The sequence below is a fragment of the Dromiciops gliroides genome, chromosome 2 (genome assembly GCF_019393635.1).
Source record: "Dromiciops gliroides isolate mDroGli1 chromosome 2, mDroGli1.pri, whole genome shotgun sequence".
Taxonomy (NCBI): domain Eukaryota; kingdom Metazoa; phylum Chordata; class Mammalia; order Microbiotheria; family Microbiotheriidae; genus Dromiciops; species Dromiciops gliroides.
Window position 1 is genome coordinate 416,458,970 of NC_057862.1, and position 27,439 is coordinate 416,486,408.

The following is a 27,439-nucleotide window of genomic DNA, read 5'->3' on the forward strand; positions in this document are numbered from 1 at the left end:
TGAAAACCTTCTGAGATAGAAGAAAGGGCAATCCACAGGCTATTTAAGGAGGCCTTCAAGGGCCTCCTATACTTCCGTACCCTTTGGTGGTCCCAGATCTATCTCAATGCTGCAAACCTGGGTCCCTATGTTCACTTTTTGAGAAATAGGGGAAGGGAGAGAATATAATTAGACTCTGGGAAGACTAATCTATACCCAAAAAACTCCTTCAGTGTTTATTCAACATTGTTAGAGAAAAAGAGAATGGAACCCAAGGTTTCTGGTTATTAGAAAAATTTGCAGGGAAAAAATCCTTGGAATGAATTTTCCCAGAAAAACACTCAACTCTTCTCTATGCTCACCAAACAACTCCACAATCTCCTGAGTGGGTCACAATGTCATAGAAAGTCAGAGCTTACAATAAATGTTGGAAATCATCAAGTTCAGTCCCCTTATTTTACAGATGAAGAAATTGATTCCCAGGGAAGACAAGTCATTCAACCAATCCATAAACATTTATTAAGCACCTGCAATGTGCCACTCATTGGGGATACAAAAAGAGGCAAAAGACAGTCCTTGCCCAAAAGGAGCTTATAATCAAACAGAGGAGACAACATGCAAACAAACATATATGTATATAGCAAGCTATATCCAGGATGAATAAAAAATAATTAAGAGAAAAAGGTCATAAAATTAAGAGGGGTTGGGGAAGGCTTGCAGTAAAACATGGGATTTTAGTTGTGATTTAAAGGAAGCCAAGGAGGTCAATAGGAAAAACTGAAGAGGAAGAACATTCCAGGAATGGGTAATCACCAGAGAAAATGCCAGAAGCCAAGAGATGGAGTATCTTGTTTGTGGAACAGCCAGGATAGTGTTACTGGATCAAAGAGTAAGAGTTGGGCAGTAAGGTGCAAGAAGACTTAAAGGAAGAATTTGCTCAGGGTCCCACTGCTAGGAATAAACAGAAGAGAGACAAGAACTCAGGAAATGTACTCCCCTTTCTCACTTCATCCTTTTGAAATCCCAAGTTCCCTTCAGCTCAACTCAGATCCTACCATTTGTTAGTGTTCTCCTTCATGCTACCCTGAAATTATTTTGTATTTATTATTTATTTGTCTCCCTGTTGCTTCCCCCACTTAAATGTAAGTTCCTTGAAAGCAGGGACTGTTTTATTTGTTTTTGTATTCCTGGCGTCTTAAACAGTCCCTTATACAGTAGGCTCAATAAATGTTTATTGAATTGACATGAACCCAGGGATCTCCTAATTAAGCCCAATGACCTTTCTACTATAAACAAATTCCAAGAGTGAAACTTTATTTCCCCTTTATCTGTAGTATTTCTAGACAAGTGCTCAAAGGAGAGAGATATCTTAACACATGCTATTTAACTAATAAGAAAGGACAGCATTGATATGCTTTCTATATTTATGTCTACTTTAAGTATATTCAAATATGTACACTTAAGCTTATTTATATACACTTAAAGGTTGAACCAATTCAACATTACACTCTCTTCCTTTCTTGAATCCCTGGCCCCTTATCCCATGACCCTGCCAAGCCTTAGCCTTGGATCACTCCTACCATGGTGCCTTTGTGTCTACACATGTGCTGCTAAACAAAAGTAGAGAAAGTCATGTAATCTTTCTGACTGGATTCATTACAAATTTATGTTACACAACCTCAAGTGGGCCCTCACTGTTGTAAGGCAATCCTACTATAACTCCCTTTTAACTCACTATCCCACTCTCTGCAGCAGCTCTTCCAAATCTTTTCATTCCTCCTCAAACCTCCCATGGTTCCCTCTCCCCCAACTCTCTCAGCTAAGAATCTTGCCTCATATTTTACAGAAAAACAACTGTGGCATTTGCCATGAGCACCTCTTCTCCCCACTTCTTCATTTCCTATCATTCGGGTCCCTTCTTCTACCATCCCCTTCTTCACTCATCTCACATGATGAAGAGGCCTTACTCCTCACCAAAGGTAATTCCTCTACTTGTTCAAGTGATTCTATTCCATCCCATCTCCTCCCAACAGATTGCCCCCTCTATCAACCCCACTCCTTCATTTATTTTCAATCTCTGCCTCTTTATTGACTCCTTCCTTGCCTACAAACATGCCCATGTCTCCTCTATTCTGAAAAAAAAACCCACCTCACTTGATCCTTCCATCTCTACTAACTATGGCCTTTATTTCTTCTGTCTTTTGTAGCTAAACTCCAATGAAAAGTCTTGTTCTCCTCCTAACCCCTTACAATATGACTTCTCATCTTATTGTTCCACTGAAACTGCTCTCTCCAAAGTTACTAATGATCTCTTAGTTGCCAAGTCCAATAACCATTTCTCAATCCTCATTCTTCTTTACCTCTCTGTAGCCTTTGGCACTCTTGATCACCCTCTTAATTCTTGATTTTCTCCTGTATCTAGGGTTTGGGGACACTATTCACTCCTAGTTCTCTTCCTATCTACCTGACTGCTCCTTCTCTGTCTCCTTTGCTGGATCCTCCTCATGACCAGGCACTTTAACCATAGATAGGCATCCCTCAGGGTTCTGACCTGCACTCTATTCTCTTTTTCCTCTTTCCTACTTCATTTGGTATCCTCATCAGCTACCACAAATTTAACTACCATTTCTATACTGATGTTTCTCAAATCCACCTTTCTTGCCCCAAACTCTCTGCTGACCTCCAATCCCATATCTCCAACTGTCTTTCAGATATATCACCCTGGATCTCCAGTAGACATCTTAAACTCAATATGTCCAAAACAGAATCCATTCTTTTTACCCCTAAACCCTCCCTCCCTCCTACTTTCCCTATTATTGTAAAAGGCAATACCGTCCTCCTAATCCCTCAGGCTCACAACATAGGAGTCATCCTGGCTACCACCCCCAACTGCCATGTCCAATCTGCCTCACTTAAATACAAGTTATCTACAAATGAAAAGACATCATCTATACCATTTTACTATATTTTACCTATCTCAAAGTCCTGTGGTGACAGGCAAGCGACCAAGCAGCAGGTACAGATACACTGGGAGCTGTAGTCACAACCCTGAACACAAGTGTCCTGGGCCACAGGGTCATCTTTTCACTGGGGTCAGCAATGGGATTAGGCAGCCCCAGGGATGTCTGAGCAGCCTTTTAAGAACTATACTGGGGGCAGCTAGATGGCGCAGTGGATAGAGCACCGGCCCTGGAGTCAGGAGTACCTGAGTTCAAATCCGGCCTCAGACACTTAATACTTACTAGCTGTGTGACCCTGGGCAAGTCACTTAACCCCAATTGCCTCACTAAAAAAAAAAAGAACTATACTGCTCCCTTTCTGATGTGAGGAAGGGGCTAGAAAAGGTGCTCTAAAAATTGTCTGCTCTACCCAACTTTGTCCTATTTACCACAGCAGGCAAGGATCCCACTCTGTGGTCAAGACACACACAAAAATGTACAAAACCTTCTGTAAAGATGATTCCACTCACCATCAGTCCATGGAATATGTGCATACTTATCAACATGAAATCCAGTAGACCCAAAAGACAACAGCTTTCGTTGCTAGAGAAAGAACTCAGTAGGTATTACATCCTAAGAGCAGCCCTGAGTGAAACAAGGCTGTCAAATGAAGGCCAGGTTACTGAAGTCAGAACTGGATACATGTTTTTCTGTAGTGACTGCAGTGAAGGGGAGAGCTGTGAAGCTGGCATAGGTTTTTGCAATCAAAATGAATCTAGTTAACAAACTTGTATGCCTACCAAAAGGAGCTGACAGGCTCATGACAACTCGATTGCCACTTGCAGGAAAGTGCCATGCCACTATCATCAGCATTATGCTCCCATCATGGTGAATCCTAAAAAGGTTAAAGAAAAAAAAGTTTAAAAAAAATTTTTTTAATTTAAATTCTTTTTTGGTGATGCAATTGGGGTTAAGCGACTTGCCCAGGGTCACACAGCTATTAAGTGTTAAGTGTCTGAAGCCAGATTTGAACTCAGGTGCTCCTGAATCCAGGGCCGGTGCTCTATCCACTGCACCACCTAGCTGCCCCTAAAGAAAAATTTTATGAAGACCTGGAGACCCTTATCATCAATGAGCCAAAAGAGAACAAGCTCATAATTCTGGGTGACTTTAATGCTAGAGTAGGCAGAGACTATCAGATATGGCAGGGAGTCCTTGGGAGGAATAGAACAGCCATAGTAATGGTCATTTAGTACTGAAGATTTGTACATCTCATCACCAACACTGTTTTCCACTTACTTAAACACAATATAACTTCGTGGATGCAAACACAGAGCAAATACTGGCATTTAATAGACTATGACAGATAGGATGTGAGAGAGATGAAGGTAATGTGTAGTGTGGAGTGCTGGACTAATCATAGATTTAGCCTCCCCAAGGTAAATATTCACATTCAACAAAAGCAGAGGCAAGATGACTCAAGGCAAGATGACTACCAGAAGACATAATGTTAATAGATTAGAGTGCTTCTCTGAGTATGATGTTTTCAACAATGCTGTCAGATGCCTTCAATGAGGACAAACATGGGGGGCAGCTAGGTGGCGCAGTGGATAAAGCACCAGCCCTGGATTCAAGAGGACCTGAGTTCAAATCCAGCCTCAGACACAACACTTACTAGTTGTATCACCCTGGGCAAGTCACTTAACCCTCATTGCCCATAAAAGAAAACAAACAAACAAACAAAAAAATGAGGGCAAACATGGCATCAAAGTCAGCTACCACATTGACAGTAAATTATTTAACTTGAAAAAAAAAAAGCCAATACTAAAGTGGGGGTGGGTGGGGAGTTGGTGCATGATTTTTTTGTTTACAGATGATTGTGCACTCATTGCAGCCTCTAAAGCTAAGATGCAACAAAATATGGCTTGATTCTCTGCTGCTTGTGCTAATTTTGGCCTAACAATTAACACCAGAAAATACAGGTGCTCCACCAGCCAGAACCACATCATCCATATGTGGAATCATCAGTTACAGCAAATGGAGAAGTTTTGAATACTGTGAACAAGTTCACCTACCTTGGCAGTATAGTTTTCAGGGATGTACACATTGATAGTTAGGTTGATGCATGCATTGCCAGAGCCAGCTCAGGGTTTGGGAAGCTCCAAAGGAAAGTGTTGGAGAGAAGAGGTATTAGACTGCCTATCAAACTGAAAGTGTATAGAGCCCTTGTGCTGTTCTATGCCTGAGAATTCATGCCAGGAAACTGAATTGTTTCCATTTGAATTGTCTTAGGAAGATTCTGAAGATCACCTGGCAAGATAAGGTACTGGACTCTAAGGTCCTTTCTGGAACTAAACTGTCAACCATTCAAACTACTCTAGAGAGCACAACTCCAATGGACTGAACACGTTATTCAAATGCCCAACATATGCTTGCCTAAAAGACTATTTCACTGAGAACTCACATTAAGGCAAGTGCTCACATGTAAATCAGAAGGGATATAAGTATACTTTCAAGATCTCTCTGAAGAACTCTGGAATTGATTGGGTGATGGGAGACACTGTCAGAATGGGACACAGACAAACAGGGCAGTTTAAAAAAAAATACTACCATGTTGAATTTAATACACTTGTGTACTGCAAGGCTAGGTGATATACTGTCCCTAGTACTAAAATTGCCCAATTGTAAAAGATGACAAATGATGAGAACATTCAATGTTGGAGGGGCTCTGAGAAAACAAGTACATTGTAGGTGGGGCTGTGAAGTGTTCCAACCATTCTAGATTTCAATTTGGAATGGTTAAAAAAAAAAAGGATAAACTCTCCATGCCCTTTGAGTCAGTGATCCCTCTAATAGCCATATGCCCCAATGAAATCAAAGATAAAAACCAAGTCCAACATATACCAAATATTCATAGCAACACAATTTGTGGTAGCAAAAAATGGCAACAAAAGAGATGCACATCAATTGGGATGTAGCTGAAAAAATTGTGGTGTGTGAATATAACAGAATATTGTTGTATAGAAAGATGTTAAAATGAAGAATTCAGAGAAATATGGAAGAATTTGTATTAATAGAAGGGGAATGAAATAAGTACAGCATACACAATGAATATGACAATGTAAATGAAAAGATTACTTAAAAGGTAAACTCGTGTAATAGAAAAACCCGTGAATTCAGAAGACTGCTCATAAAGCATGATTCCCATCTCTTGGCAAAGAGGTGATGGCTTAAAAGTACAGAATTAGGGGCAGCTAGGTGGCACAGTGGATAGAGCACAGGCCCTGGATTCAGGAGGACCTGAGTTCAAATCCAGCCTCAGACACTTAACACTTACTAGCTGTGTGACCCTGGGCAAGTCGCTTAACCCCAATTGCCTCACCAAAAAAGAAAAATTATTATGATTAGACATACATTTTTTATGTGGCTAACATGATATTTTGATTTGCTTCATTATATTTATTTGTTACAAAGGAGGACTTATTTTGGACAGCAGAGTAGGGAGTTTATGATAGAGATGCAAAAAAGGGAAAAGGAGTATCAATGATAAATTTTTTAAAATCACCAAAATTAAGAATGGGACACAGACAAGTAAGGTAGTTTTGTTACTACTATGTTGAATTTAATACACACTTAAAAATTGTACATAACAAAAGTTGTTTCATATGCATTGCCTTTTTGTTCTTTGAATATTGAATTTCCATGTTTGTTAATTATTATTAAGTTCTTGACAAAAAAATATTACAACAATTAATACTGGAAGGTCCCTGAAAACAGATAATGAAACTTCTTTATGTACCCTCATAGGCAAATAGGCAAGGCCCTACTATGACAGAATACTATATACACTGTCCAAAGTGGCCACTAGTAGTTTTTGGTTTTAAGTTTTTCTTTCACAGAGAAAAATTCAGTTTGATGGGGGAAGTATTGAAATGACTGTGACAATGACGAAGACTGCATGAAATGGGTTTGTATCTGTGTATAAAGAGAAATCATCTTTTTTTTTTTTTTAACGGGGCAATGGGGGTTAAGTGACTTGCCCAGGGTCACACAGCTACTAAGTGTCAAGTGTCTTGAGGCCGCATTTGAATTCAGGTACTCCTGAATCCAGGACCGGTGCTTTATCCACTGCGCCACCTAGCTGCCCCCAATCATCTTATTTAGTATTTATTTGCTAAGTGAATAGAGATGCAAAAAAAGGAAAAGGAGTGTCAGTGATAAATTTTAAAATTCACAGAAGTTCAGAATGGGACACAGATAAGCAGGGCAGTTTTAAAAAATACTACCATGTTGAATTTAACACACACTTAAAAACTTTACCTAACTAGTTCAGTTTTATATATACACAATTACCTTTATTCTTTGTATACTGAATTTTCATATTTGTTGATATATGTCCCTAGGGGGCGGCTAGGTGGTGCAGTGGGTAAGCACCGGCCCTGGATTCAGGAGTACCTGAGTTCAAATCCGGCCTCAGACACTTGACACTTACTAGCTGTGTGACCCTGGGCAAGTCACTTAACCCCCATTGCCCCGCCAAAAAAAAAAAAAATGCTGATGATATATGTCCCAAATGTGTCAAAATGGGCAGCTAGGTGACACAGTGGATAAAGCACCAGCCCTGGATTCAGGAGGACCTGAGTTCAAATTTAGATTCAGACACTTGACACTTACTAGCTGTGTGACCCTGGGCAAGTCACTTAACCCTCATCCCCCCCCCCCAAATGTGTCAAAATGCCAAAGCAAATCTTTAAGCAGTAAGGTTTAGGTAGTAAATGGCAAAGCCAGGATTCAAACCTTTGTGATTGAAAATCCAGGCTTTCCCACCTCACCAGAAAATGAACTACAGCACTTTAAAAACAAAAACAAAAAAATATTTCGGGGCATTCTAAGAGCATCGGAGCTCTGTTATTCTTCTCATGACGACAGGTAGGGCTCACATTTAATACTGGGAATGGGGGCAGGTGGTCCTGGGTGCCTGTCTCTGGGACGACCTTCACGCATGATCTTAGATAAGTGTGCCTTCTCTGGAAGATTGGATGGAAACAATAGCTAACGCCCCTTCCGGTCAGAAAGCACACTTAGGCTCTAGGGACTTCAACCTTTAGAACGCACTTTTCTCCCAACGTCCGGACGAGAATAATAAATCTACCTCACGGACGCTGGAGTCAATATCAATGTCACCCCCTGCTGGGGCGCCGCGGTCTAGCCGCCGGGGTCAAGGGTCAGCGCCGTCCCGGGGCTCCGGAGGGCCGGGAACCCCGCCTGACGCAGCCGCCCGCCCCCCAGCTCCGTTGGCCGCGAGCGAACCGTGGAACGCCCGAACGGGGCGTGGGGAGGGAGCCGTGCGCGCCGGGTGCCCCGTCAGCCCGCGCCTGGCCTGCTCCGTCCCGGGCCCGCCATGCAGGGTTCGCTGCGCCAGTGGCGCCGGGCCGCCACGCTGATGCTGGCCGTGGGCCGGGCGCACCCCGCGCCCAGCCCGGCCGCGGCGGCCGAGGACTACGAGGTGCTGCTGATGCAGCGCACCCGGAGCAGCGGCTTCTTGCCCGGTGCCTACGTCTTCCCTGGGGGTGTCCTGGAGGCCGCGGACTCTTCCACCGACTGGCTCCCCGTCTTCCAGCCCCACCACGGACCGCCGAGCTTCGGCCTGCCCCTCTCCGGGCAGCCCAGGGAAACCTACCCCGATGTGGCCTTAGGGCTCCGGCCTTCTTCGTACTCGCCCATTCCCGACGACGTGGCCTTCCGCATCTGCGCCATCCGGGAAACTTTCGAGGAATCGGGTGTCCTCCTGCTGCTCCCCACGGGAGCCAAGGCCCCGCACCTGGCTCGGGCGCATGCGCCGCCCGCCGACCTGGCCGCCTGGAGGGCCAAGATCCTGGAAGACCCTGGCCAGTTCCTCCAGCTGTGCCAGCGCCTCGGGTGCGCACCCAACATCTGGGCCCTGCAAGAATGGAGTAACTGGCTCACACCGTTTGTGAGGAAAGGAGGGAGGCGCTTTGACACGAAATTCTACATCTGCTGCCTGCAAAGCAAACCCCAAATCTTCCTGGACATGCAAGAAGCGATTAACTATGAGGTAAAGGGGAAACTCCTGGGCTTGGCTAAGTAGAGCTGTAAGGGGAGGGGTGCCCTCGTAGACGAGGGCTTCTGAAGCACCCTAGCTTCTAAAGCAGGAACCCCTGGCACTGGGACTATGGATATGTCATTTCCCTTCCCGAATTTCATCCCCTTTTGTCATACTTAAAATAATACTTTTATGCACATATCTATTACCTGGGATCATAGTTGTCATTCTTTTCTTTTCTTTTCTTTTCTTTTCTTTTCTTTTCTTTTCTTTTCTTTTCTTTTCTTTTCTTTTCTTTTCTTTCTTTCTTCCTTTCTTTTTGATTGCAAGCCACATGAGGGCAGGGTGGTGTAAAGGCATGGATGGGTGCAGGATTTGGAGTCATGAGATCTGGATTTAGATTGTTTTTAGGCAACTGTAAAACTGAGGAGCAGAGAAGAGACTTAGCTGATAAAAGTTTTCCTCATCTGATATCCCTATAGGATTTCATGTTTCAAGGAAAGTCCTTTTTAGCCCTTAACATATGAGTTATCTCATACATTGCCTGGCACAGCAACCCAATAAATGCTTGTTGAATTGAGTTAATTCGATGAACTTTAAGATCTCTTTCAGCTCTAATTCAGAATGTCCAACACACAGTCATTCAAATAACAAACACAATCCTTGTCCTTGTCCTTGTCCTTGCCCTTGAGGATTTATTTTCTACTGGAATGCTCCTACTCATTTGCAGTTAAGTATAATACAAGGTTGGGGCAGCTAGGTGACAGTGGATAGAGCACCTGAGCTGGAGAAAGAAATGTCAAACCACTCCAGTATCTCTACCAAGAAAACCCCAAAGGGGGTTACTAAGAGCCAGACACGACTGAAAAAGGATTGAACAACATAATACAAGGCAGAGTGTGCAAAATACAGATCTACTCCAGTTTTACAGGGGTGGAGAGGGTGTGAAGGGGAATGAGATTAGGCTGGAACCATGGATGGTCATGCTCTTAATGCCCAGTAAGGGAATTCAAACTTTAGTGGCTTTTTATTGCCTCTAAAATAAAGATTTTGAATAGAGGAGTGACATTGCCATATCTATGCATAAAGGTTATTCTAATGGAATTATGAAGTGTAGATTGGAGGGGAAAGATAGGAGGACTATTGTGGTAACCCCTGGTGGGTGGTAATGAAGGCCTGTAGTAGGTGGGTGGTTTTAGGAGGACTAGAAAGGAGAGAACAATCATTCAGTGATTATTGATTTCTTCCCTACAAAACAGAGACTACATGTCTGAAATTTTGAGGGTTGAAGTGATTTACTTACATCATGTCCAAGTGTCTATTGATCATCTCAAACAGGATATCCCATAGGCATCTTAAACTCAACATGTCCAAACATGGCCACTTCTATAAGTGGCCCTTCTATAAGTTCATCTCTTCTATAAACACATCCTGGAGTGGGATGATGGAATCAAAGCATGGACAGCTGCACTTAGTCCTTGGTGCTGAAACAGTTTAATGTAAATCTTTGTGGAACTTTTCCATTTTTCTTATTTGTTATCTTCCTTCAGTTTTCATCCTTAAATGTCCTCCGTATGGTTTTTTGGTTTTGTTTTGTTTTGCTTTGTTTTGTGGGGCAATGAGGGTTAAGTAACTTGCCCAGGGTCACACAGCTAGTAAATGTCAAGTATCTGGGGCCGGATTTGAACTCAGGCCCTCCTGAATCCAGGGCTGGTGCTTTATCCACTGTACCACCTCACTGCCACCCCCATCCATATGGTTTTGCTTAGGTGAGTGTCTCACCAGGCTTTCTTTAAAATTGTTTAATCCTCTACTGATTCTTTCTGCTTTGTGAAGCAGTGCTGCTCATAATCTTCCTTTATCATTTTTGGTAAGATTTTACAAATGGCTTTATATTCCAAACAGGAATTTCCTTTATCTGCCATCTCTCTCTGCTTGGCAGCTAAATCAAATGTTTTTCAATTAAAATGCATTTTAAACTCTTTTATTCTCCTTGTTATGGCAATTGTTCAACGTTGATATAATTTCTATTATTCTACTTCATTCTACTTTTCTACTATTAATAACTTGTTTAAATTGCTCAGAATTTATTTGTTTCATTTATATGCCTCTTGGTTTTGTCATTCGTATTCTTCTACTAACTTTCTACTAATTTTTATCTTTGCTTTGGAATTGTACATCAGATGATTCAGGGATGACTTTCAATATCAACAATAGTCTTTTCGTGTCTGGCAAAATATAAATACTCATTTTTTTCTGATGTTACTCAGTTTTTGTCATGTCTAATATCTAGCAGTAATTTCCTTAAAGAAAGTATTCAAGATATAGAGGCATAAGACTTCTGTGTAATCTACAAGTATTTGACTCTACTCATTGCTTAAACCTTTTCTTCAGGTTTAAAATAATTACTAACTTCTGTTTTCTATTTTGGTTAAGGTTCATCTCTACTCCATACCTTATTTCTATATCCATCCTATATAATGTGGCCTAGATTCCTCTACATTTCTTTTTTTCCTTTTTCTTTTTTTTTTGGGTGGGGGAGGAGGGGCAATGAGGGTTAAGTGACTTGCCCAGGGTCACACAGCTAGTAAGTGTCAAGTGTCTGAGGCTGGATTTGAACTCAGGTCCCCCTAACTCCAGGGCCAGTGCTCTGTCCTCTGCACCACCTAGCTGCCCCTACATTTCTTTTTAAAATATAAATTGATCGTTTCTCTTTGCATCTATCTACATTTGCCTTCTCTGAATTTCATTTTTGAGCATTTCCCATCCTGTCTGACCTGACTTCTCCTGTAGAATTTTATTCCATGGGATTCTACTTATTTTTCCTCTGGATTCTACCTATTTTTCCTCTGAGCACTTTGTAACTTGCATGCCCAAAGTCCAGGGTCCATGTCAAACTATACTTACTTTTCCTCTTCTTTATCATACACTCAGGATGGACTGGTTGCTATCCCCCAAGGTTCCTCCATGTTCATGAGAATTAGATGCAGAATTGAATTTTCCTTTGCTGATTCCTTGTTGATTTCATCTTTTTTTGTTTGGTCTTTTTGTTGTTTTTTGCGGGGCAGTGGGGGTTAAGTGACTTGCCCAGGGTCACACAGCTGGTAAGTGTCAAGTGTCTGAGGCCGGATTTGAACTCAGGTACTCCTGAATCCAGGACTGGTGCTTTATCCACTGCGCCACCTAACCGCCCCCTGATTTCATCTTTTGAAGGATGAAATTATCATTAAGGTAACTTAAGTCATTAGCTGCTCTGTTGAGAGCTCCAGTATATATCTGGTTTTTTTGTTGTTGTTGTTTTTGTTTTTGCAGGGCAGTGAGGGTTAAGTGACTTGCCCAGGGTCACACAGCTAGTTAAGTGTCTGAGGCTGGATTTGAACTCAGGTCCTCCCGAATCCAGGGCCAGTGCTTTATCCACTGTGCCACCTAGCTGCCCCTTCCAGTATATATCTGGAGGGGGAGGTTTTGCAGGAAAGATAATCAGTTCAGTTTGGACATGTAAAGTTTAAGATTTCTACAGGACATCCAGTTTGAGATGCCCAGGAGTTGGAGATATAAGACTGACCAGGTCAGCAGAGAGGTTAGGGATGGGTAAGTAGATATGAGAATCATCAGCATAGAGATGATAATTAAATCCAAGAGAGTTGATAAGATCACCAAGTGAAATAGTGATATAGAAGAGGGTCCTTAGCAGTCATGACTTGGATGAAGATCAAGCAAAAGAGACTAAGAAGGAGTGGTCCAGTGACACTGGCTTCCTTTCTGTCCCTCACACACAATGCTCCATCTTCCAACTCTGAGCGTTTTCACTGGCTCTCTCTCCATTCTTGGAATGGTCTCCCTCTTCATCTGTGCCTCCTGGCATCCATGGCAAGCCAGGATAGAGTGCCATGGAAATCTATAGAAAGAGGAGTAATGTATAATGATCCTAGAAAGACTGGGTTGGGCCAGGTTGTGAAGGGTTGGTGTTTTTTTTTTAATTAATAAAGTATTTTATTTTTTTCCTGTTACATGTAAAGATAGTTCTCAACTTTTGTTTATACAAGTTTTCCAATTTAAGATTTCTCTCCCTCCCTCACCTCCCTCCCCCCCCTCCCCTAGACAGCAGGTAATCTGATATAGGTTTTATATATATATATATATATATATATATATGTGTGTGTGTGTGTGTGTATATATATATATGCATATATATATACACACATAATAACATTAAACATATTTCTGCATTAGTCATGTTATAAGAGAAAAATCAGAGCAATGACGAAAAACCTCAAAATAGAAAAACATCAGCACCAAAACCAAAAGAAATAGTATGGTTCATTCAGCATCTATACTCCATAGTTCTTTTTTTTTTTCCTGGATTTGGAGATCCTCTATCTATCTTCTTGGTGAGAAGAATATAGTCCATCACAGTAGATCAACACTCAATGTTGATGGTACTGTGTGCAATGTTCTTCTGGTTCTGCTCATCTCACTCATCAGTCCACGCAAGACCCTCCAGGTTTCTCTGAACTCCTCCTGCTCATCATTTCTTACAGCACAATAGTATTCCATTGTATTCATATACCACAACTTGTCCAGCCATTCCCCAATTGATGGGCATCCCCTCAACTTCCAATTCCTTGCCACCACATAAAGAGCAGTTATAAATATTTTTGTACACGTGGGTCCCTCTCCCCTTTCCATGATTTCTTTGGGAAAAAGACCCAAAAGTGGTATTGCTGGGTCAAAGGGTATGCACAGCTTTATCACCCTTTGGGCATAATTCCAAATTGCTCTCCAGAATGGTTGGATCAGTTCACAGCTCCACCAACAATGCATTAGTGTTCCAATTTTTCCACAGCTTCTCCAACATTTATTATTTTCCTTTTTTGTAATTTTAGCCAATCTGATAGGTGTCAGGTGGTACCTCAGAGTTGTTTTAATTTGTATCTCTCTAATCATTAGAGATTTAGAGCATTTTTTCATATGGGACTAGATAGCTTTGGTTTCTTTATCAGAAAACTGCCTGTTCATATCCTTTGACCATTTCTCAATTGGGGAATGACTTGGATTCTTATAAATTTGATTTAGTTCCCTATATATTTTAGAAATGAGGCCTTTATCAGAAGTACTGGCCATAAAAATTGTTTCCCAGCTTTCTGCCTCCCTTCTAATTTTGGATGCATTGCTTGTGAAGGGTTTTAAAAGCCAAAAAGAGAAGTTCTAATTTTATCCTAGAGGCAACAGGAAGCCCCTGGAATTTATTGAGTGGGGCAGTGTAATAGTCAGATTTGTGATTAATGAAAGTCATTTTGGAACCTAAGCTGTGAAGTAGGGGAGACTAATTAGGAAACCATTGCAGTAGTCCAAGAAAATGACGGGGAGTGATGAACTAAGGTAGTAACTATGTAAATAGAGACATAAAAGAAAGGTAGAAAGGTTAAGATCTGTTGGTTAATGTATGGTAAGGAAGAGTGAGCATCAAGAATGATGTCGAAGGTACAAATTTGGCAGACTGGAAGATTCTAAAGAAATAAGGAAGTTCACTGGAGGGGTGAGGCTGGGTGGGAGTTCATTTGAACCAGAATGAATTAACCAAATAAATGAACAAATAGTGAGAAAAGCACAAAATTCCTTTGTCTCTTTCCAAATGTGTCTGACTCGCTACTCTTGACTTTTGGAAACTGACCTTTGTCTTTCACAGTGGATATGTCCAACAGAAGCAATGAAAAAATTTGCACATGAAGAAATATGGTTGCCACCTCCTCAGTTCTATGAGATAAGAAGACTTATGAACTTTGCTTCTTTACTGGACCTGCACAAATTTTGTCTGGACCGGATTTCAGAAGGATGTGAAAGATGGCTGCCAATTACATTGAAAACACTAGATAGTACATTGCAGCTCTTACCAGGTATATTGATCAATTTAAAATATTTTTTAAAAATCTTATTAGAAAGAGTATTAATTATTAGCAATGCCATGTAAAGCATCAGCTTTGCAAAGTACAATTTAACAAAATTCAAGATCTGTTAAATGCCCTCTATGTTTAGAGAATAAATTAAGGCCAAATACTTTATTATGTTAGTAAAATTTCATTTTACAGTCTTGGAAAGATTGAATTAATGAGGCTAAGAAACTGATTATGTCTTGTTGCCACAACCTTTTAAAAATATCAGTGTTGTGTTTATATAGCTTATTTCTCCAAAAAACAAACTCCATCATCAGCATTCTCTTTTCCCATCTTATAACTGATAGCCCAGAGCTAGAGGGTGGACAGGCATTATCTGGAAATGTACATGTGTATTCAGAAAAAGATATTTATTGCTTTATTGATTCTGTCAGCAAGAAATGACTTGGGAAATGTGAATTTGAGTTCCTTTCAATATAAGAAAATAGGGTTCAGTTTTAACATTTTTTGGGGGGGAGGGGTCTATTATTTCATCAGCATAGGAAACTCCTGGTATGGAAACTCTTTCCATTGATGAAGATTAACTCATTTGTAACTTGCAGTCTTAAGAGAGTGGCCCAAAGCCCCACCTGCTAAAGTAACTTGCTTATGGTTCCACAGCTGGGATATGTGAGAAAAGCTATTTTCTTCTAAAGCTCAGGGGCAACTCAGGCTGGCAAGTTCCCAGCTTTCAGAACCTGCAGGACAGTTTCCTCCACAGCTTGGACTGATGACTTCCCTCCTGGTCTCAGCTCTGCAGGGTTTTGCCAGTGGTCCAGGTCGGATGAGCATGGCTGCAGGCCCCAGGTTTCTCTGGTTCACCCCCTGGTGTGTGCTCCCAGACTGGGCTTTTGTGGTTGTACCTCTTTGCTAATCCCCACAGGCTTCTGGTTGTCTCTTTGTGTGGATCTGGCCTAGTTAAATGTACTTAACTGTCTTTTCTCCTTGCATTTCCTGATCACTGCTCAGTCTGGAGCTTTTTTTTTTTTTTAATCCCCATTGGGGTAGTTGTATGAGACCTGAGCTGTTCTGCTCCTGTTCACTCCATCACCAGAGTATCCCATTCATTTTGCGTGTCAATGTCTTTCAGATACCCTTGCTTCACAGGTCATCAGCCTTCTTCTCAGCTGACCCATCTCTGCTCTAATGCCTCTGCAGCTGCACACAGGGATGGATAAACCTTTGTACTCATGATGACACTGAGGCAGCTAGGTGGCTCAGTAGATAAGAGTATTGGACTTGGAGTCAGGAAGACCTGAATTCGAATCTGTCCTCAGACACTTACCTTGGACAACTCTGTCTGCTTCAGCATCTACAACAATAAAAATAGAGATATTAACTGCACCTACCTCACAAGGTACTTGTGAAGATCAAATAAGATATTTGTAGCACAGTGCCTGGCACATAACAGGCTCTCTATAAATGCTTATTTTCCCTTCTTCTTCTCACTCACTCTCAACACACAAACCTCTGCTTTTGTTTCAAAATGTAATGAAAAAATTGAGACCATCTGTTACAGGCCACACTTCAGATCATTCATCATCATCACCTATTTCCTCTTCCTTTTCTCCAGTGTCAGAGGAAGAAGTGGTCTTTTTCCTTACCAAGACCAACCCCTCTCCTTGTGTTCCTGATCCTTTCTTTTCCTGTCTCCTCCAGGAGTCTTCCACTTCCATCACCTCCTCTCACCAAATTTCCGTTCCTTCTGGCTTATTGCCTACAAACATGGGGAGATATCCCTGACCCTTAAAGAAAAATTTTCTTTTTATCCTCTCAAGTTGTTATCCTATACTTTTCCCTTTCATGGTCCAACTAGAAAAAACTATTTAAGCTTCATCTCCATTTTCTCACTTTCCCCTTCTCAGCTTCTCTTGCTCTGGTTTCTCTCCATACCACTGGATTGAAATTGTTATTTTGATGAAATATCCAAGGTCATTGATTACTTCTTTGTTACTACATTCAGTGGCTTTTTCTCAGTCCTTATCCTTCATGATCTTTCTGCAACATTTGACACTGTTAACTAGTCTCTCTTGGGTTTTTTTAGCCCTCTGGGTTTTCATGTTAGTAATCTGTCTTGGTTCCTCTTATCTGTGTGGCAACACTTTATGGTTGGTTAGTCTCCTTTGCTGGATCATAATCATCTATGCCCCACACCACCATATTTGAGTGTACTGGTCCTCTTCTTTTCTCTCTCTACAACCCCTCTTGGTGATCTCATCAGCTCCTATGGACTTAACTATGATATCTATACAGATGACTCATATGTATGTATGTATGTATATATGGACGCATATATGGACATTTATATGGAAAACGGTAAACATTACAAGTCAAGGGTTGATTTATTGTTTCATTGGATTCTAGACTTAAGAAAATGATGGAGAAAATGATAATAATGCAAATTAAACTTAAAAGTATTTTATTCATAATTTTCCCTCCGGAAAGCTGGTTTATTATACATTTAGCAGCATAACCTTGTAACCAGCCATCTCTTTTCCTAGCTTCTAGACATCTTCAGCTATCTGCTGGACATCTCCACCTTGATGTTTCATAAAAACAAAACTCATTCATTATCTTATTTTTGTTTTTTAAATAATTTTAATTACATTTTTTGTAAATCATATTTTATTGGGGCAGCTAGGTGGCACAGCGGATAGAGCACTGGCCCTGGATTCAGGAGGACCTGAGTTCAAATCTGGCCTCAGACCCTTGATACTTACTAGCTGTGTGACCTTGGGCAAGTTGCTTAACCCCAATTGCCTCACTAAAGAAAAAAAAATAGTATTTTATTTTTCTGATTACATGTAAAGATAGTTTTCAACATTCATTTTTGTTTGTTGGTTTTTTGTTGTATGTGTTGGTTTTTTTTGCAGGGCAATGAGGGTTAAGTGACTTGCCCAGGGTCACACAGCTAGTTAAGTGTCAAGTGTCTGAGGCTGGATTTGAACTCAGGTCCTCCTGAATCCAGGGCCAGTGCTTTATCCACTGCACCACCTAGCTCCCCTCATTCATTTTTTTTTTTTTTTTGCAGGGCATTGGGGGTTAAGTGACTTGCCCAGGGTCACACAGCTAGTAAGTGTCAAGTGTCTGAGGCTGGATTTGAACTCAGGTACTCCAGAATCTAGGGCCGGTACTTTATCTACTGTGCCACCTAGCTGCGCCCCCATTCATTTTATTTTTTTATTTATTTATTTTTTAAATGAGGCGATTGGGGTTAAGTGACTTGCCCAGAGTTACACAGCTAGTAAGTGTTAAGTGTTTGAGGCCAGATTTGAACTCAGGTACTCCTGACTCCAGGGCCGGTGCTCTATCCACTGCGCCACCTAGCTGCCCCCCCATTCATTTTAAAAATAAGATTATGGGTTCCAAATTTTTCTCCTTCCCTCCTCCCTCCCCAAGACGGCAAGCAATCTGATATAGGTTATACATGTGCAATCATGTTAAACATATTTCCACATTAGTCATATTGTTCATTCATTATCATATTCATGCATTCTTTTCCTACTAACTTCCTTATTTCTTCTAGTCATCCATGTTTATAACCTAGGAATCATCCTCAGTTTGTCACTTTCATCCACCCCACTCCTGCCAATCAGCTGGCAAGACTTGTTGACTGTACCCCAAAGATATCTCTTGTATCTGTCCCTTTCTCTGCCTTCAAGGAATTTCCTTTCTACTAGGGGTGGGACAGGGGACTAGATGGGACCAACAACACATATATAGATAAGTAAATAAAATATATATTATATATGTATATGAAATGTATAAAAAATAAGTTCATGGGGGGCAGCTAGGTGGCGCAGTGGATAAAGCACTGGCCCTGGATTCAGGAGGACCTGCATTCAAATCTGGCATCAGACACTTGACACTTACTAGCTGTGTGACCCTGGGCAAGTCACTTAACCCTCATTGCCCTGCCCCACCCTCCAAAAATTAAGTTTATGGCTAGAGCCACTAACAACTGAAGTTTGTGCTTTTTAAAATTTATATTAATATGATAGTATAACCGATATAAGTTCTGAGGATTTTCATACACACTCATGCTGATAAGTCAGGTCTCCCAGAACAGGGCTACCTTTCCCCTTCTGGCCTCTAAGAGGCACCCTGGAGGGATTGAAGGTGTCTTTTCTCTAATGTTACTGGCTCTAGGTCTCTTCATTGTGTTCTACCCAACATCAGTTGCCAGTGATCACCACCTCAGTTTCATTTAATCAATTAACATCAGTTAGCTTTTACAAAGGGATATGACATATAGTACATATATGCAGGTAGGTGGAGCAGTGGATAGAGCACTGGACCTAGAGTCAGGAAGACCTGAGTTAACATCTATCTTCAGACACTAGTTGGGCAAGTCACTTAACCCTATTTGCCTCAGTTCCTCATATGTAAAATGAGCTTGAGGAGGAAATGGCAAACCACTATTGTATCTTTGGCAAGAAACCCCAAATGGGGTTGCAAAGAGTAGGATACAACTGAAATGACTGAACAACATGTACTAAGAAGATATAGTAAAACAGAGGTTATAAGACATTCTCCCGCATGAACAAGGATGGGAGAGGAAATGGTCATGGTTACATTCATTCTTTGAGAACAGTGAGCTTACACTCAAAGCATTTGTTACAAAGCCTTCACACCACCAAGTTCACTTCCACAAGTGGGATTGCTGATGGATGAATCTTCATCTTTTACCACCAGTGGGCTAAGTCGGACAGGTCACTCTTCAGTGCCTCAGTTACTACCTCTTCTCTGCTCAGCCTCCCACAAATCCCCATATGGACTTCAGCTCTTGGACATCTGCTCCTTACTATCTCCAGGATTGTACCTAAAAACAAGAATAGACATTCATTCATTCATTCATTCATTCATTCATTCATTCATTCGTTCATTCATTCAGCAAACAATTATTAAGCATTTACTATGGCCCAGGCACTGGATACAAAAGAAGCAAAAGACTGTCCCAGCTTTCAGGGAGCTTACAATCTAATGGGGGGAACAGCATTCAAACAAATATATACAAAGCAGACTATAAGGATAAAAAGGAACTAACTAAAAGAGGGAAGGCATTGGAATTAAGAGGGAAAGGCTTTCTGTAGGAGGTGGTATTTTAGCTGGGACTTAACAGAAGCCAGAGAGGTCAGTTGTCTGAGCAAAGGAGGGAGACTTTCGGGCAGGAGGGACAGCCAGAGAAAATTCCTAGAGCCAAGAAATGGATTGCCTTGTGCAAGGGACAGCCAGGAGGGCAGTGTCACTAGATCAAAGAGTAAATGTTAGGAAAGAAGGTATAAGAAGACTGGAAGGATAGGCAGGGGCTTGGTCATGAAGGACTTTGAATGCCAAGTAGAGAATTTTGTATTTTCTCCAGGAGGCAATTGGAAGCCACTGGAGTTTATTGGTAGGGAAGTGACATGATTAGACCTGCATTTTAGGAAAACCACTTTAGTGGCTAAATGGAGGATGGTTTGGAGTGGGGAAAGGTTTGAGGTAAGCAGACCACGCCCTTTACCCCCCCTTGGCAGGCTGTTGCAGTAGTCCAGGTGTGAGATGATGAGGGCCTTCACTGGAGCAGTGGCAATGGAGAAGGAAGCACATTCAGGAAATATCATAAAGATGAAATTGACAAGCTTTAGCAACAGGTTGGTTATGGCGTTTGGGGGGTGGTGAGAAATAGTGAAGAATCCAGGATGATTCCTACATTCTGAGCCTGAGGGACTGGTATTGCCTTTTACAGTAACAGGAAGGTTGGAGGGAGGGAGGGTTTAGGTGTAAAGATAATGAGTTCTATTTTGGACATACTGAGTTTACGATGTCTACTGGACATCCAGTATGAGATGTCTGCAAGGCAGTTGGACACGTGAGATTGCAGGTCAGCAAAAAGGTTGGAGCAGGGATAGGTAGATTTGAGAATCGTCAGCATAGAGATGGTAATTAAATCCCTGGGAGCTGATGAGATCACCAAGTGAAGTAGGAAAGAGGGAAAAGAGAAGAGAGCATTGGTCAGAACCCTGAGGGACACCTATGATTAGAGGGTTTGATCTGGAGAAAGATCCAGCAAAGGAGACAGAGAAGGAGTGGTCAGAAGGGTTAGAGGACAACTGGGAGAGAATGATGTCCTGAAAACCTAAAAAGAAGGGAGTGTGTAACGATTGGAATAACGCCACCTGCTGGATACTTACTGTAGAGGAGTTCTGCCCATGAAGGGAAGGTCTTTGAGGGCAAGACCAGGAGTCAGGAAGTGACGCGGGCTAGTGGGAGGAGGAAGGAAGAGACTGGCGCTCAGTCTCGCGCTCTTTTCCTCTGGACTCTGGTGGAGAAGGGAGCTAGAAATGTGCTCTCCCTTTAATAGATAGAAATCTAGGCCTTTTTCTCTCTCTTTACCAAATTCTTATTCTCCTTAATAAATGCTTAAAAGTCTAACTCTTGCTAAAGCTTATAATTTATTGGCGACCACTCATTAGATATTTTAGACAGACTAGCTAGAATTTTAGCCCTTAACAAGTGTCAAGGAAAAGAAAGGGATTAATGGTATCATAGATGGCAGAGAAGTCAAGGAGAATTGAGAAAAGACCATTGGATATGGCAACTAAGAGATTACTAGTAACTTTAGAGAGAGCAGTTTTAGTGAAATAGTAAGGTTGGAAGCCAGATTATAAGAGATTAAGAAGAGAGTGAGGGGGCAGCTAGGTGGTGCAGTGGATAGAGCACCGGCCCTGGAGTCAGGAGTACCTGAGTTCAAATCCGGCCTCAGACACTTAACACTTACTAGCTGTGTGACCCTGGGCAAGTCACTTAACCCCCATTGCCTCACTAAAAAAAAAAAAAAAAAAAAAGGAGAGTGAGAGGAAAAACGTGGAAGTACCTATTTTAGACAGCCCTTTCAAGGAGTTTAGCTACAAAAGGCAGAAGTTACCAGAAACAGAAGCAACAGCAGGACTGTATACTCACAGGACGCATGGCAATAGTCCTGGTGGAAGGATCAAAGTCCCCACAGAGTGTTTATTGTAGTCTTTGCCTCCTCACTCAAGTATAGCCAGCCAAGAAATAACAAGAGGCTCCCTTCAGATGTTTATTGTCTTTTGAATACATCCTCCTTTTGCTTCAGCAGTCAATCAAAAGTCTATCTCTTGGGGCAGCTAAGGATAGAGCACTGGCCCTGGAGTCAGGAGTACCTGAGTTCAAATCCAGCCTCAGACACTTAACATGTACTAGCTGTGTAACCCTGGGCAAGTCACTTAACCCCAATTGCCTCACACACACACACACACACACAAAAAAAAGTCTATCTCTTTATAACTGTCAGTGGACTGGAACCAGTTACAAAATGCCTACCGTGTTCAAAAATCCAGACGGGTATTGTATCAGCTGGGTACAGTGGGCATGCTCATAAGGATTGGGCTTATTGGCCAGTTCCCCATTATGATAAATAACAAAACCTTGCTTGTTTGTGGCCCCCTTTTATTTATTTGTTTGTTTTCATTTATCTATCTATTTATTTATTTATTTGTTCATTCATTCATTTATTTTGTGGGGCAATGAGGGTTAAGTGACTTGCTCAGGGTCACACAGCTAGTAAGTGTCAAGTGTTTGAGGCTAGATTTGAACTCAGGTCCTTCTGAATCCAGAGCCAGTGCTTTATCTACTGCGCCACCTAGCTGCCCTATATGTGGCCCCTTTTGAACTTTGTTCTGCTCTCCTCCGTTTTTGAAACTGTTTAGTTATTGGTCTTTTCTTCTTTTTTTGCATCACTATGAGTACCCACTAACTCTTCTCCCTCCATTACAAGCTCTCCCTTGTAATCAGTAAGAATACTCAAGCGAAACACATTGGCTTAGTCTGTAAATGTATGTCTCATTCTTCAACTCCATACTTCAAAATCTGTTTTTTGAAATCATGATCAATTACTTCAAGCTGTTTTTCTTTACATTATTTTGGTCAGTATGTAATTGCTGTGGTTTTGCTTATTTTACTGCATCAGTTCATACAGATCTTCCCTGGTTTTTCTGAATCTGTCATATTTGTCATTTCTTACAATGAAATTATATTTATATACACCATTTTGTTCGGTTCTTCTCCAGTTGTTGGGGGAATTATATCCCTTTGATACAATTTGCTTCTAATTCTTTACTATGTAACTTACTCCTTTTGACTTCTCTATTCGTTAGGGGCAAGCAACATCATCTACCTTGTCTTCCCTGTTAATATCTTTGAGGCTGTTTGCCCCCTCTCTAATACACATACCATATATTATTGTGTATAGTAGTTGTCTATAATATGTCTTTTAGAAGCATTGTGGCGTGATGGATGATGGACTGGCCTTGAAATAAAAAAGACCTGACTGAAAATGTCATATAATGTAATTGTGGACAAGTCATTTAACTTCTCAGTGTTCTAGGCAACTCTCTAAGACTGTGTTACAGATTATAGGACTGTATAGTTAGAGCTGGAAGCAACCTCTGAGGCCATATAGTCAAACCCATTCATTTTATAGACTGCATGAGTTGCCATCTGCATTGGTAGAAGGAGTTTCTAATAGTATTGAAATCACAAATCGAGACCAAAAGGAAGAAAATAAAAAGATTAAGTATGTGTCATCTCTATACATCCTAAGTGCCATTAGGACTTTCTGTCTATACCAATCCAGAGAGCAAGGCTTTTCTCTGGACAGAATTAGTACTTAATAGGGGCAGCTAGGTGGCACAGTGGATAGAGCACTGGCCCTGGATTCAGGAGGACCTGAGTTCAAATCAGACTTCAGACACTTGACACTTTCTAGCTGTGTGACCCTGGGCAAGTGGCTTAACCCTCATTGCCCTGCAAAAAAAAAAAAAAAAAAGAATCAGTACTTAATAAATGTTAATAGAATTGAATTACAGAACATCCCAGGACAGTGGTGAGACCAAGCAAGGCCAAGGACTTTCCATGCTCAGTCCATGCTGCCTGAAGGGAGTCTGAGGGGGTTGGAAAGGTAGAGAAGAGGAGAGGCAGCAGTCATAGTCAGCGGCTAGGATAAACAGGGAGAATGTGGCCCAGAAACGCTTATGCAGAAGGTTATGTCTGACAAAAGGTAACAGACAATGGTGGAAGTGCTGCTTGTGGTAATTTAGTGCTTTTCTCTTTATGTGAGTAAAATGTAGCACATTTATCATTTCTGAATTGATAGCTACATTTCTCTGACGTTCAGAATATAGATCAAATTAATCTAAACCCATGTAGGTCAATTTTATTCTTATATATAAATTTTCATAACTTTATTTTTTTTTAATTTGGGGATTTATACCTTTTTTAAAGAACCTGCACATTAACCATGTATCTTTTTATCTGTCATTCCTTCCTCATTGGACGATAAACTTCTGAGCTTAGGAGCTGGATCTTATATATCTTTGTGTCTTCCTTGGCATCTATCATGGGACCTTAGAAGTAGGGGGTTCTCACATTTTTGTTGAATGAGTGAATGAATTAATGTACAAATCACAGAACCTGACAGCAGCTTTCATATGAACACCAAAATGTTGTAGATATTAACTCCTCAAGAGAGGAAGGATGGAACAGTGGCTAGATAATTGACTTCTGAATCAGGAAGACCTGGATTCAAGTACCGCCTCGAACAAATGCTGATTCTTTGATTCTAGACAAATAACTTCAAATCTGTTTGTGCTGCAAGCACATCTCCTAGACTAAATTACAAGGTGTTGATCTTCACTGGTAGAGGAAGTTCTTCACTGGAAGCTTCCTATGCCAATAAAATCATAGGTCCTGTGCAAACAGAAAGATAATTAATTGGGAACTTGATAGTATGAAATGTTTCATAGGGTTTTTTTTTTTTTAATTTTTGCAGGGCAATGGGGGTTAAGTGACTTGCCCAGGGTCACACAGCTAGTAAGTGTCTGAGGCCGGATTTGAACTCAGGTACTCCTGAATCCAGGGCCGGTGCTTTATCCACTGCGCCACCTAGCTGCCCCCAATAGTATGAAATGTTAAGAGAAAGTCATGGGAGTTTTTAAATTCCACCCCAAAATTTATAGGTTCTACTGCCTAATACAAATTGGAATTTTCTTTTAACTTAACTGTAAATCTAAAAAATTTCCTTTAGTCCTACTTGTATTCATTCTTGGAAGTAAAAACTTAAGTTAAACTTTTATTGATTGAAATGCTTTGTGACATAATACCTTATAGAATTAAATTTTTAATGCCTTTCAGGAGATGAACTATACCAAGAAGACAAAGAATTTTTAGAAAAGAATTTATCAATCAACAAAAAGACTGAAGAAATTATGGCAAAAGGCAGAAAATTTCACAGAATGGTATTACACAACCGTTATTTTTATAGTATCCATGTGACTATTCAGCCAAAATATAAACATATATATCCAGAGAGCTTCTTAGGATTTAAGAGCCATTTATAAGTTTGCTGCTTGTTTAACATTGTATCTTCAGAAATAGAAAGTTTGTACTGATGAAAAATGGGTATTAGCAACCTCACAAGCTTAAGAAACTAGAACCCAGTAATGGTGAATCACCATCTTTTTGCAAGTTTACCTTTTAGGTACTTTTGTCTGTTTCCTTCTGCAAACTCTACAGTGTGCCATAACTTTGATTAATATTAGCTATCTGACAAGTTTCTTATGTCTGTATGTCAAGAATGATTCCCTTCACCAGAGCAGAGTACAAATCATCTGTTACTTAAGAGATAAGGTTTGAGTCTAAAGCTAAAACTCAGATAAGTCTAGCTTCTTGTCCACAATCACACAGCTGGGAAATAAAAAAAAGGCAGAATGTGAACCTGACTCTTAAGATGACCAAATTTATTAAAAAGAAAAAAAATGCTTGCCAGGTGTCACCATTTCTCTGTTCCCACAAAAGTTTAAACCAAAGCAAGCACAGACCACTCTTGTTCTTCTGAATGCCCACTGTGCTGCTATTAACATTTTATTGAGGATGGCAGATAAGAATGAACCCATTTCAGGGACATTAAAGTACCTTACCAAAGTCATGGGCCACCTCAATTTAATTCATCTTTTGGCTAGAATTGATGAAAGGTTGTCAAATGGGCACAAAGGCCCTATATTCACAGAAATGGAATAAGAGTGCTAGTTGAGTGCTTCATGGATTGTTCTTCTTTGTATTAAGCTTGTCCTCAGCCTTACTGATTAAACAGTAAAGCTGTTTAAGGCCAAATGTGGTTTAATTTTTTCCCAGTAATCCTCAAATTCTGAAATCTATTGTAGTTAGCATTCAGATGTTTTAAAAATAAATATATAAGCATTTATAAATTTATATTTTTAAATGTTACTTTATTATTTATTGCTAAATAATGAGGCTTGTGAGTTCTAGAATGATTTACTCTGTTATAACTGTTCATTTTATCTTTACATACGTTTCCCTTTTTAATTAACTAAATTTATCTGTATTAAGTTTATCTGATATATATAATATGTCTACATAGAATGATATTTTTTGATAAAAGTTTATAACCTGTGGTCAGGACACTGGCTCATCACTTTAGTTTCAAAGCTGTCCTGCTTGTCTGAGTCTACTTCTGAATTTCTTTCCATACTTTAAAATAAAATACTTCAATGACTCTCTTTTTCTTTTTTTGGGGGGGCATCATTATTGCTAGTCTCTCTCTCCCTTTCAAGGCTCCCCCCCCTCCAGACTAAGGAAATAAAAATTCTTGTAACAAATAAGTATAATTAGGTAAACATATCCACACATTGACCATTTCCAAAATTGTATGTCTCATTTTGCATGTCAAACCACTCTCCCCCACTTCTTTCAGGTGAGGGATAGCAGCTTTCATTATTGGTTCTCTGGAATCATGAGTGTTCATTTCATTGATTCACATTCTTAAGTCTTTCCATTTTTAAATAGTGTTGTAGTTATTATATAGGTTGTTTTTCTGTTTCTGCTCACTTTACTGTGCATCATTTCATAAAAACTACCCAAGTTTTTAAAAATCCATTTCTTTTAGCATTTCTTAAGAAACACTAATATTACATTACATTCACATATCATAATTTGGTTCAGTCTCCAGAATTGGTAGACACCCTTTTAATTTCCAGTTCTTTATTATGATGAAAAATGCAACAATAAATATTTATTGTATATATGGACAAAGAGTGGTGTTTTAATAATGGAAAAGAAAATAAACTTTTGAAGTTTTTATGACAGCTATGATATTGTAAATGAAAACTACATTCAAAGATATTAATTCATATTATGAAAATATCTATCTTGGTTCCAGAGATGTGATAATGAAATATATTTTTTTTTCTGTCCATAAAGTAGTGGTAGACTATGGTTGCTTTTAATCTTAATTAAGCTATTTGATTTATAAATATATTTTGTTCCTTTGAGGCTATATATCAGTTATTATACAGGACCATTTTCTGAAAGAACTTTAGGGTTGGCAAGAACCTAATAATAGGAAAACTCACCACTATATTTTTGAATAGTCATAAGTATAAGGAAAAAAAGTTTTCTATACTGAGCTGAAATCTGACTTCCTGTAATTTCTGTACATTGGTTCT

General features: G+C 40.3%; 1 protein-coding gene and 1 long non-coding RNA gene across 3 annotated transcripts; one reads left to right on the forward strand and one right to left on the reverse strand.

Annotated features, from left to right (window-relative positions):
* Positions 1 to 877: 877 nt before the first annotated feature.
* On the reverse strand, positions 878 to 8,735 carry LOC122742936. Its single transcript, XR_006354964.1, has 3 exons — positions 8,599 to 8,735; positions 3,719 to 3,813; positions 878 to 930 (listed from the first exon to the last, which is right to left on the reverse strand). It is a non-coding gene; the product is annotated as an uncharacterized LOC122742936 (long non-coding RNA).
* On the forward strand, positions 8,193 to 26,490 carry NUDT19 (nudix hydrolase 19). Of its 2 annotated transcripts, none has more exons than XM_043987540.1 (3): positions 8,193 to 8,994; positions 14,672 to 14,879; positions 16,006 to 16,254. In XM_043987540.1, exons 1-3 carry the CDS (start codon positions 8,320 to 8,322, stop codon positions 16,044 to 16,046), a joined length of 924 nt encoding a protein of 307 aa, XP_043843475.1. In that variant the 5' UTR covers positions 8,193 to 8,319; the 3' UTR covers positions 16,047 to 16,254. The 2 variants fall into 2 exon arrangements, with proteins under 2 accessions (XP_043843475.1, XP_043843474.1); XM_043987539.1 differs by lacking the exon at positions 16,006 to 16,254 and adding an exon at positions 25,110 to 26,490 and having other exon boundaries at positions 8,200 to 8,994.
* The last annotated feature ends 949 nt before the right edge of the window (positions 26,491 to 27,439 follow it).

Coding starts and splice junctions, on each gene's coding strand:
- NUDT19 (XM_043987539.1), top strand. CDS start 8,320: ATGCAGGGTTCGCTGCGCCAGTGGCGCCGGGCCGCCACGCTGATGCTG. Junction 8,995..14,671: donor AAGAAGCGATTAACTATGAG/GTAAAGGGGAAA, acceptor TGTCTTTCACAG/TGGATATGTCCAACAGAAGC. Junction 14,880..25,109: donor TACATTGCAGCTCTTACCAG/GTATATTGATCA, acceptor AATGCCTTTCAG/GAGATGAACTATACCAAGAA.